Below are 12,352 nucleotides of genomic sequence, written 5' to 3'. Positions count from 1 at the left end.
TGGGTATTTTAGGTAAAAGAACCTCAAGAATTCTGTTCTTCCTCGTCAGGTAACCTTTGTTGCATAATTATATAGGAAAGAATTAAGTTCTCCTGACGAGTTACTTTGCTGCTGGCCTGTTGACACTGCTTTGGCCAAGATTTTCTTGTGAGGCCTTCTCTCTTCTTAGTCCCTCTGGCTGCACTGCAGGCAGGCCTTCGTTCTTTCTGCTGCTCCCATCCTCACAGGTGTATCTTCATATACTGCAGGCTGCCTGCTGGCTCTCACATTGTGCATTTTTAAAGTTATCTGCAGTTCAGCGCCTGCTTTTGGGGTCATTTAGGGATGCTAGTTCTCTTTGCCTAATTTGTTGAGAGCGTTTTTGGAAGTTCTCGGGCTCAAATGTCGTAGAAGTAAGTGGCAATCAATTTGGACTACACTACAGTGTTTCCCTTGCTTATGTCATCTGTGGAAGAATCTTCTTGTGTCTGAACATCTGAACTTTTATTAAACTTGTTTGTTTCTGTGTATCAGGCCAGTTTTGCACTGAAGATGTTGATGAATGTCAGCTCCAGCCCAATGCTTGTCAGAATGGAGGTACCTGCACCAACCACAATGGAGGCTATGCCTGTGTCTGTGTCAATGGTTGGAGTGGGGATGACTGCAGTAAGAACATTGATGATTGCTTCACTGCCTCCTGTGCTAACGGATCTACTTGCATTGATCGAGTGGCTTCTTTTTCATGCATTTGTCCAGAAGGAAAGGCAGGTAAGGACAGAAAACTTGCATATATCTGGCACTTCACAGAAGATACTTCCTGTATGGTATGTGTTGCTTAAAGTGGTGTGTTTATTCTGCACACTTCGTGACCAAACCAGGAAGAACAAAAGGAAACATGCTGTCCATAAGCAAAGACCTTTTTAACCTCTAGTTCAGGACAAAGAAGTATTTGTATTGGGCTGGAAGACAAACTTACTACAGTTTAGATTGTAAGGAAAGCAGATCTTTTCCTAGCCCTTGGCAGAACCTGTATTTGCTTGAGAAGTTATTCATGAGGGTGACTTGCTCTGTGCCACTTACAATAATTGTACTTAAAAGTCTAGAAGGCAAATTTAGATTTTTTGGCATGAGTGAGGATGCCCTTACTGGTATATTTGTTTTTGTAGGGTAGGTAAAAATATAATTTCCTAACTACTACCCAGAAATAAAAGTGAACGGTATATCTGAAGTAAGAAAGTGAGCTTCATGTGCACCTGTATTTTCAGCTGTCAGAAAACTCATCATGCTGGTTAGAGAGAAGAGTTAGTTAACTGCTCCAAGGAGGAGATTTTGGTAATGATAAGCCATTTTACAGCTCCAGAAGTGCTGCCGACACCTCTGAAGTCACAGAATACATGTTTAAGTGTAATGTTTTATAAGTGTGCGGTGAAATCCCTGTGGTAGTCTATAAGTTGAAGCGTATAAGATATTGCTTAAGCTTCTGGCTGTGCAAGTCTCTGTTTGAAGTATCAAGACAGAGGATTTGATTGCGTAACATAGAGTCTGACTGCTATATCTCACTTTTTTGAATAAACTCAAATGTTTCTCTAGGTCTTCTGTGCCACTTGGATGATGCATGTGTTAGCAATCCATGCCAGAAGGGTGCTCTGTGTGATACCAATCCTGTGAATGGACACTATATTTGCACCTGTCCTCAAGGCCATAAGGGAGCAGACTGCACTGAGGATGTGGACGAGTGTGCAATGGGTGAGTTTGTTTGCTATTTGTGAGTTCTGGGTCATTTGCTTTATGCACTAGCAGAGGGGCAAGAATACACATTTTGTCATAGCTTCTCAACGTCAGTGTGACTCCTTTCCTGCTCTCCCCTTTCCATTGCAGTGTCTTTAGATGAGCTTTAAATCTTGTGTGAGACTTGGGGCAAAGGGCTGAGTCAGAAGAGTTGTCCATGTTAGAGCTGTTAGCCTCTGGAATATGAAAAGCAGTGAGATGCTTAACCATTCTTCATTGTGCAAGAGGGCTTTAGCATTGTGTGAGGAGTGCAGGCAAACAGATGCCATAATTAAGCTGACCCTTGGAACTGCAGTGTACAATGAAAGTACTGCAGTGTGTGTGGGAGTTGTTGCAGCTCCTGCCTTGGTGGAAATATATCAAGGCTGTTTGACAGCCAGAATATGGCTGGATCTTTTGAGTGCCTTCCAAGACTGGTGACCATGTGGGGTTTTAAAGCTGTAGTTCTCTGATATCATGCTGTTGTGTTGTTTTGGGGATTGGAGACTCACAGACTTGATTATAGTTTTGTGAGTGCTAGTTCATGCTTCTAGAGTGTGATGCGTGAGGATAATACCCAGCCAGCACTCATGGGAAGTAATGGAAAGAAGCATTTCTTAGAATTTTGTTCCTCGGTCTGCCTTGGACAAGAGTGCAGCTCTTTTCTGAAAAGGAAAAAAACATGAAGGACTAGTTTGGTTGTTTTGTGGCTGTGGTGGCATCTTGTCAGCCTCAGGAGTGAAGTAAATGTAAAAGATGATCTAGAGATAAGGCCTGGAAAGCATCATTAATCCTCTAGTCCCTGCTAGTTGGTACTCTCCTCTTAAGAACTGTCATTAGTATTACAGACCAGAGTTGCTCCTTTGGTCCATTGGTAATAATGGCAGTCTTTCTTTTTGCCTCTAACAGGCAAGTAACTGCCACATGCTTTCTTCAATCTCAGTAGCCTTTCCCTGGAAGGATGGACAGTCGTTCCCCAGTATTAGTTGCCAGAAAGGAATGGCCACTGGAAAAGACCGTGACTAATAAGGAATGCTGTGGCTTTCCTGCTCCAAGGAGGGGTTTTGACACACACACACGTTTTTATTTTTCTTGCAGCAAACAGCAATCCGTGTGAACATGCTGGGAAATGCGTGAACACAGAAGGCTCTTTCCACTGCGAGTGTTTAAAGGGCTACACAGGACCTCGCTGCGAAATGGACATCAATGAATGCCACTCAAATCCATGCCAAAACGATGCCACCTGTCTGGATAAAATTGGAGGATTCACATGTCTCTGTATGCCAGGTGAGGGGAGTTTCTGACCGAGACGGGGCTTCCAGCAAAGGAAAAACTCAGAAAGCAGAGCACAGGGAGAGTTGCCAGCTGTGCTGAGGTGGAACACAAAATTGCAAAGGGGTGAGGCTAAATGAAAGGGTAAGAGCGATCCTGCTCTGGCGGCACCAGCCAGGAGGACTTGGCATCTGTGTGTGGGAGGGAGAAGGCAATTAGAGGACTGAGAAAGAAACTGGTCTCTATGTCAGCAAAGGAAGTTGGCATTCGGAGCTGAACTGTATGTGAACATTTGTTACTATACCTCTTAAAGTGCATGTGTAGAAACTTAGGTTTCTGAAAGCAAAGCAAGTGCAAACTTTAAGAGTGACTGTGGTTTGAGATATGTATATGATGATTCTGCATAACAGAGTTTGGGTTTTTTCTCTGCTTGAAACACTCCACACAATGCAAGCTCCCTTTGACCTGGGGAAATAACTGTAAACAAAGTTACTTTATTGAAATCATCTCCCTTATGAGGAAAGTCTGAGGGAGCTGGAGAAGAGAAGGCTGAGAGGGGATCTTATCAATTTCTACAAATACGTTAAGAGTGAGTGCCAAGAGCAGGGGACCAGGCTCTGTTCACTGCTGCCCAGCAACAGGACAAGGGGCCAGGGGCAACGGACACAAGCTGCAACACAGGTGGTTCCATCTGAATAAGAGGAAGAACTTCTTCACCTTGAGGGTGATGGAGCTCTGGCACTGGCTGCCCCAGACAGGCCATGGGGTCTCCTTCTCCAGAGACACTCAAACCTGCCTGGACGTGACTCCATGCAGCCTTGCTGGAGGAGACCCTGCTTTAGTGGGGGTTGGTCAGGGGTCCTCAAACTACGGCCCACGGACTGGATACGGCCCCCCAGGGTCCTCAATCCGGCCCCTGGTATTTACAGAAACCGCCCGCCCACCCCTCCCCCGCCGGGGTTTGGTGGGGGGAACCAGGCAGCTGCAGATGACTGCCTGCCACTGCATCCGCGCGCCGGCCCCCTGGTTAAAAAGTTTGAGGACCCCTGGACTAGATGGTCTCCAGAGGTGCCTTCCAACCCTGACCATCCTGTGGTTCTGTGAAATCGTGCTTGTAAAGCTTACATGTCCAGCATACCAATGACCTCTGTAGCCTATTTCACTTTCTAATAGAAAGTGGTAAAAAAAGAAAAGTGTGCAAGTAGCTGGTTGCACACTCTTACGAAGCACAATGAAAGAATTGTGACCCCTGCAGGTGATCAGCTGGTACCAGGAAAGCTGGAATGAGTTTTTAATTGATACCTAATCTGTTTTGAAAGGTGGAACTCTACTCCCAAGTATTTCACCCTTCTTAGTGTTTTTCTTTTACTCTGACATTGGCTAAAAAGCCTTAAGCTAAAAATATCTGTGTGTTTGTTTCTTCACCTTTTACCGTATATTGGCGCACATACAAATATATTAGTATCTTTCAAAGTGTTAAAACATAACCCTTCTCATCAACTGGATGAAAACATTAGATGGAAATTGAGCACAGACTTCTCCTGTTACTGCTGATGAAGTGAGCATGTTCAGCAATGGTGAAAAATATACATTCAGCGTCCCTTTTTAACCTCTGGTATATATTCTTACCTTGTACGTTCTGTCCAAGCTGCAAACTTGCAATGAAACCAGGCTTAGACTTTCAGCGCTGATGTAAGAGGCAGTTAGACTTTCAAGGGCACTTTAAGGCCTTCGTTCACCCTTTTTTTTTTTTTTTTTTTTTTTTTGGTAAACAGGTTTTAAAGGTATACACTGTGAAGAAGATATTGATGAGTGTCTAAGTAATCCCTGTGTGAACAATGGAGAGTGTCTTGATAAAGTCAACCGCTTTCTCTGTGTCTGTCCTCCTGGTAAGTACATATTTCTGGAAGCTTTTCCTGCTTTACCTTAGGAAGAGTTGCATAACCAGTGAGAGATTGCAGGTGGTATGTTTCTTGTGAGTTTCTGTTGTCTTGGTGCAGCATCTGCTTGAAGAGTGAGTTGCAATCACTGATAAATAAGAATAGACATGTATTGGTTGCAATAATATTGTGCCTGTAACTGCCCAAGTGTTGAGAAACATACAGTTGGGTGTCTCAAAGAGTAGCTGGCAGCATGAATTTCTCTTACTGTGAATATCATAATGAGGTAATAGATGTGTAATCCCAAATATGTTTTAAATATCAGAGCCTCTGCATGCTTTTTTTCTGAAGTTTTTAGGCAGAAGCCATTTTTGCATCAGTTTAGTTGATGTTGCTTGCACCATGAGGGAGGTGGATTGGGTCTTCACTTTAGAAAAGGATGAATGCTGAGCGGAGGATTCAATGTTAGCTGTAGGGTAAATACCACTTGTTTTCCTGATGGCTTATAAAAAGTTTTGGGTTCTGAATATATCTGACGGAAGCCTGCTCTTCATCCCTTGTTAATGATGTTCTGGCTTCTCCTGCCAAGAAACATTCCTGAAATTTTTTGGTTTTTTGCTTGAGGTGCCTAAGGCTCCGCATCATCTTGATATAACCTGTTGATAGTTTGTTAACTATTTCAAGAAGTATATTGAAAGATACAGTGCTGTATTGTACCACATTCCACACTGGTGTAGTAATTCTAGTCTAAAGGTTCTAGTGATGTATGCATTGTTGTTCCGTTTTAAGTTACTTGCTTTGATTACTTGAAAGTTTTTATTGGTGGCCTCTCAGTTTTATAGACAGGCCTGCTGTCCAGTGGTTGACACCACTTGTGCTCTGTCTGCTTTATTTCTGATTGACTTGGCCATCTCAGTTTTCAAGCAGAGGCTCCTTTGACCTGGAGGCTAGAAACTATGTTTTGGCTGGTGGTTTGGATGAGGAACCAATCCACCCAAGGTGTGGTGTGTGTGCACAATGATGCAATTGAGTTTAGATTTACTGGGCTTATACTTGGGTGGTTTTAAAGATTTGCTAATAATTCCTGGCAGTGCAGCTGTTTAGATTAACTTCCTCAAATTACTTCTGGATTTTCATCTCTTTTCTGCCTTTCAGGATTCAGTGGTGCTGTGTGCCAGATTGATATAGACGACTGCTCCAGCACACCATGTCTTAACGGAGCCAAATGTATTGACCATCCCAATGGTTATGAGTGCCAGTGTGCCACAGGTTAGTCTCGGGTTCAGAGTCCCTGGAGATTGTGTGTAACCTAAATACGTAAAGGGGTGGCCAAAGAAGTGTCAGCATTCTTTCTTTCTTTCTCTGAAATACTGCTTGTTTGTTGCGAAGCTTTGTCTACTCCTTTGCAGCAGAGAATAGTATTTAAGTAAAGAAAGCCTTTCACTTCTGACAGCAGTAAGTTCACAGTTGATGGGAGTTCTGGCCTCCCTCTTTCAGCCCCATCTCTTGCTTCCCAGAAGGTGACAGCTTCTTCTGTATTGACTGTGGAATCCATGAGTGAAAAAACAGCAGTGTGAAGCCTTTTATCTGTGGCTTACCTTTCTTTCTTCCAAGTCGGATTATGTAGTACACGGTTGAAGAACAGGAGATGGACAGAGCAGTGCTATTTCTTTTGCATCAGGCTATTTTATGTCAAAAGTAGAGATTGAAATGCAGTAAAAATTGCGTCCATTGGAAGAAATACCACACAGCAGCTGCCTGCCAGAATGTAGTTAAAATGACTTGTCAAGCATCATACAGAAATTTTGACAGAGCTGTGGATGGAACCGAGGTGGTTTTTTTTGAATGCATTAAATTAATTTACTGCTTGGTTAATTACACATCCAAAAGCATCAGGTTTATTTATGGGATTTTCTTATCTTCAGACCTCTAGGAGTGCTGTAGATATATTTTTATCTTAATTTTTCCATCTGGTTAAATAAGAGGGTTCAGAGCTGTTACAGTCTAATTATCAGCAAGGAACAACTTTTGGTTGCTTTCAGTTAATGGTGCCTGATGCTTGTGATGCAGATTCAGTTGTCGAATGCGTTGGCTTTAGCTCTTCCATTAGAGAAAAAGCTGAAAAATTCCTGGAGCCACCTTTGTCCCGGATAAGTGCTCTTAGATTGGCTAGGCTGATGTGCAATTTTTCTCATTTTGGATCATTCTAGTAATCAAATTGTTAAGGCACATTTGACTTCACTAATATATTCTGCACTGTACAGAATAGAGCAGAGATTAGCCTAAAAATTCTTCTCCAGTCTTTTCACACACACCCTCTCCCCCTTCCCCAACGTGCCTGAAGAAACAATGAATTTGTTGAAAGTAGGGGAATGCAGTAGTTCTGATCAGGAAAGGAATAGTTATTGTTAGAATTCTCCTTTTGATTACTGCATGTGACAGAATAAGCTGGCACTTGCAAAAAGAAGAAAAAGCTCAAAGCCTCTCCAAACTTGGAAACTTATCTTTGAAAGTCTTTTTTCAGGCTGGTGTGTAGTCTGGTTGCTTTCATTCGTTGAGAGTGCCGAGTTTGTCAGGCCTGGGAGGGTTTGGGCTGTGTAGCGGAGGACAGTGTGGAGAGCTGCACCTTGAGGAGCACGTTCTGCCTTTGTGCACTGAGCTGCTGGAACCGCCTCAGTACAGAAAGCCTGGGCGTCCCAGATGGGGAGGGAAGACTGCTGCTTGCATGAAGGCACAGTGACTTACGGAGCATTTTCAAGGAACAGGCTGAAAGCAACCAAATGTTTGTTACTGAAGCAGCAACTCTTGGTAAAATCCTTAGTTAGTACTTTGGCTGATAATGAAAGAGGGACCCTGTCCTAGGGTTTTTTTCCATCCTGTCTGAGATATTCTTATGTTCTATATTCAGGTGGGTTTTTTTCTAGTCTAACTCTTGTCTGCAAAGAGGGAAATTATATCTCAGTAAGGTGTGTTCAGTTAAGAGATTGAGAAATACATCTGATCTTCAAGTGGTTCAGTTGAGCTACAATAGGAGGCAAGGTAATAATTTTTTGAACGAATGTATGCTAAGTATTATATTTAATATTGACAGCCTTCTGTAAGACTGAAATGCGGAATTCATCATTGGGGCAGGTCAGTTTACTGGAAAATGATGTTTGAGTATGTTCTTCCTCTATTAATCTCATATTATGAGTGATATGTGTTCCCTGAATGGTAATCGCCAGCTGCCGAAGTGATTGAAAACTGCAAAATGTTTGGCCAATTGCTGTACAGATAGCTCTATTTACTGCTTGCTTTTTGTCTTTTCTTTCCCTTCTGGCATTATTCCACTTCTCCTTCCCAGTGGTAGATCATGGCTTTTCTTTTCTTGAGTTGTCTTAGGTCTTCCCTCTTTTATTTGCCTCTGTTCTCTTTTTTTTTGTTGTTTTGTTTTGTTTTGCCACTGTTCGTCCTCTTATCGGTTTGTTTTTCCTCCTTCCCTAACATCTTTTTATATCCATCTCTCTAACTAGCTTCCCTTCCCTCTCCCCACCTGCTTCCACACCCATTCATCCATGCATACGTTCGCAGAACTTGGAAATTTTAGCCGTCACCTGGTATGTTTGACCACAGAAATAACCACAAACCTGTATGAAAAATGGGGAGCCTGTTATCCACTTAAAATACTCAGGTGAGAATTGCTCTTCAGCTGTTGAAATTCCCTGCAGCTTGGTTTGTATCATTCTCCAATTGGTGTCTGAAATTTGAAGTTCTACCTTCCTAATCTTCAGCTGCTGGAAGGCAGCGTGAGCTGTTGCTCCAAAACCTTGTCTCTGAGAACCGTTTATTTTAAATTGTCCCCGTTTCATTTAGCTCTGCTCCATCACGGAAAACAGGGCTCTTGCGGGAGTTGTTTGCTGCTCTTAGCTTCCTGAACCATTGTTTTAGCCCTTCTGGTGAATAGGTTCTGTCCTTCTCTGTTGCTCAGGATGTTTCCCAGCTGAAGCAGAATGAAACAGGCCAGATTGCCGCTTGTTTCATTGCTCCTAACCAAAGAGGTTGCATGCAGTCTTTCATAAATTTGCAGTTGGTGCTTGATTTGAGTTACTGAAAGGTTTCCCAGTGAAAGGGGCAAGAAAGTTTTTAATAAGTGGAGCTGCAGGGGCTTTGCCGTGAGCCGAGGAAGTTCCCTTGGGAAGGTTTCTGCAGCATCTTTGCAGTAATTCCTCAGTCTAAAAAAGTCAACCCTCCTGGTATTGTGTAGAGGAAATAATGACAGGGGAGTGCCTTCAGATAGTTTATACTGATGCACGTAAATATTTCTCATGGAGATTTACATGTTTCCTCTCATTGCTACTGTTCTGAGTAAACTGAAGGTAACCACTTCCAATGCCAGGATTCTCCATGCAAGATGTTGTTCTGTAATGCTGTGAACAGTGGAAGAGTGTTGTTTTCCAGGGCTGGAAAATGGGAAGCAGTTGAGATGCCCTGTTACCCTCTGTGCTGTCTGCCACTTTGCCGATTCTTAATATGATTCTTCCTATATTTGCATTATATTCACTGCAGCATCATACCAGTTGCCTTCTTAATTACTCCGATTCATCATTTTTCCTTAGGTTTTACTGGCCTTCTGTGCGAGGAGAATATCAACAACTGTGATCCGGATCCTTGCCACCATGGGGAATGTCAAGATGGAATTGATTCATACACATGTATATGCAATCCTGGCTACATGGGTGCCATATGCAGCGAGCAGATAGATGAATGCCACAGCAATCCCTGCCTCCATCAGGGGCGCTGCATTGATTTGGTGAATGGCTACCAGTGCAACTGTTTGCTGGGCACTTCAGGTACATAAACCACAAGTGGAAGGATTGGATTCTAGCAGAATTCAAGCATTTAATTATTTCTTACATGTGCTCTGATTTGCATACAGAGATAAGCTTATGGTATGAGTGTATCATTTTTATATTACTTTTCCTTGCCGAATTTTGATGTGTTTGTGTGGATTACCTAACCCTCACTGCTATTGCATCTGGCCTTGGAACAATTTACCTCCTCTTTACTCCTAAATTCAAGCAAAAAATAGGTATGGTATTCAAAATGTTTTACTCTTTTGTTTAAACATGTAGTACAAGTTCAGGGTCATAGTCGGCACCCAGTAACTCAGGTGACATTCCTTGGTGTCGCAGTGCTTCTGCACCATCCCCTGTTTGAGGCCTCCCAGTGCACGTGTAACTTTGAAGCAAGTGGGATTCTTAATTTGGCTATTTCTGGGAAACAGTTTTCTTGTCTTCTTTGTAAGATTTGGACCCTTATTCCTCTATCTTTTTTTTCCAGGAGTGAACTGTGAAAATAACTTTGATGACTGTGCAAGTAACCCATGCATTCACGGGGACTGTATTGATGGCATTAATCGCTACAATTGTGCTTGCAAACCTGGATTTACAGGTAAAGTCAGCTACCAAATAGCTTTGAGTTGCTTTGAATATAGTTATCCAGGTAACTAAGGAAGCTGTTCTTTGCATACTGACTGCAAGGGATTCGGTTAGTATCTCGGTAGATTCTTCTAATCTTTGAATCTCAGCATCTTACATTACAGCAAGTTTTACAGAGCAGAAAAATGGCCTAACCTGTGCTGTAAAATACCATTCTTGTTAGGTAATTATATCCAATTCATGGTTCTTGGGTTTATAACAAATAAACCCATGTGACTTTGGTTTATTATTTACAGCTTCTTTTCAGAGCCAGAGAGGTTGCGGACAATATGGCAAGGTGTTTGATTAGACAATACCTTGGGCTTTGACCATGAACAGTATTTCTTTCTGTGAAAGCAAAGCATTAACTCAGTGTTGCAATCAGCTGCTCTCCACTCTGAAGTCTCCAACTGAACCACCTGCTTTTTTCAGTACTTCTCTTTCACAGCATGGTCTGTTCTGTTTCCTTTTAAATTACAAAGACTTACCTAATACAGTAAAAGTAAGGCTGAAAAAAGAAGCTTTTAGACACTTTTGAATCCATGCTTAGAACATCAGGACTATTTCTGATGACTAAAGCACATCTCAACACTGTTTATAAGGGACTTAGTATGTTCTGAGCCATGTAGGGTAATGTGCTCATAAAGCGATTGTTGTAAGGCAGTTGGTACTGTTTATAAGAGTTTTCTCATCACGTTTGTTACTGTTTATTATTGAATGATTCTAATTAGAATTGATCTGAAATGCATTAGAAATAGCACTAAAAGGTTTCATGTGCTTTTCTCTTGGCATCTTTCTAGACTTTTGATGCTCCTTTCATCCTTTGGCTCTGGCATGGTCATACTCTCTAGCCTTCAGGACAGGAAGAGGATGACCTTGGTCACTCTTGCCTTTCAGGCTGCTTTGTCGCTGGCCTACCATATTTGTTATCCCACTGGACAGATTCTCTACCGTTAACGCTATTAAAATAATTAAGTAATATGATGAATTGTCATATTCCAGGATCTAAAGAGCTGGCTTTCATGGAATCTCATTACTTTGTCCTTCCCTTGTGTTAAAAATGCTTTCAGTGTACTGCAACAGTCACTTCGTTTAGCTTTCCAACCTCACAAGATCTTACAGTCGCTACTTCAAGGATCTTGCAGTTGTAATTAGAGGCAGGCAAAACAGGAAATGGTGTTTTTTAAAGTCCCTTTTGCGCAATAAACCACAAGAACTATATTTACTGCAGGCAGTATGGCAATGTTGGTTGTTCAAAGGATAGGTGCTTTCAAAGCAGAGACTACGACAAGTGGAGCTCAAGGGGTTTGTTCCAAGCATGACATAGCTGAGTGATTTTTGCCTCCCTAATCAGTATTAACCAGTGATTTTTAGTGGAATTCTGTTGAGATTCTTGAATGGTTTGTAAATACTTGTTGAGTGGTTTCTAGGCACAGAAAAGTGCTGCATCTTTCAAAAATGCTTCTCTTGACTTCTGTTAAAGCACAGAGGCATGCAAGCTCTGTCCCACTGCATTGGCTTTCCTGAGTTGTGTCTCAGGGCATGTTCTCACAGACACGCAAAGCAGATGCTCTTATAAGAAATACTACTTAATAAGTATTGGATTTTTTTCTAGGCCCACGTTGTAACGTGGACATTGATGAATGCACATCTAACCCCTGTCATAATGGTGGAACATGTCTAAATGAAGTCAACGGCTTTCGGTGTGTATGTCCCGAAGGTTACCATCATCCTCACTGTCAGTCACAGGCAGATGGTTGTCTTAGTAATCCCTGTGTACATGGCAACTGCACACATATCACTAGTGGGTAAGTACTTCTTGTCACGTTAAACTTGCCTGCTACCTTCTATACTTTTTTTTCTTGCTTTGCCTGGAGTTCCAACTTGGCTTGAGGTTTCTGGTTTTTCTTTTAATTTCTCAGATTAGGATCCAGACATATCTGCTGCCCATGACATAATCACAGTAAGGGGTAGATATTTAGTCACTAGCTGCAGTCT

General features: G+C 42.2%; 1 protein-coding gene across 1 annotated transcript in view; it reads left to right on the top strand.

The window, feature by feature from the left end:
* The window catches only part of NOTCH2 (notch receptor 2), an 87,219-nt gene that overhangs the window by 42,369 nt on the left and 32,498 nt on the right, over positions 1-12,352 (top strand). The window contains exons 6-13 of the mRNA XM_040610457.1: positions 514-747; positions 1,570-1,725; positions 2,845-3,033; positions 4,794-4,907; positions 6,054-6,167; positions 9,494-9,727; positions 10,218-10,328; positions 11,970-12,162. Coding sequence (XP_040466391.1) covers positions 514-747; positions 1,570-1,725; positions 2,845-3,033; positions 4,794-4,907; positions 6,054-6,167; positions 9,494-9,727; positions 10,218-10,328; positions 11,970-12,162 — 1,345 coding nt within the window. The remainder of the gene's footprint in view (positions 1-513; positions 748-1,569; positions 1,726-2,844; positions 3,034-4,793; positions 4,908-6,053; positions 6,168-9,493; positions 9,728-10,217; positions 10,329-11,969; positions 12,163-12,352) is intronic.

Source organism: Falco naumanni, chromosome 11 (assembly GCF_017639655.2).
Source record: "Falco naumanni isolate bFalNau1 chromosome 11, bFalNau1.pat, whole genome shotgun sequence".
NCBI classification, from domain to species: Eukaryota; Metazoa; Chordata; class Aves; order Falconiformes; family Falconidae; genus Falco; species Falco naumanni.
This window is presented reverse-complemented; position numbering and strand designations above follow the sequence as displayed.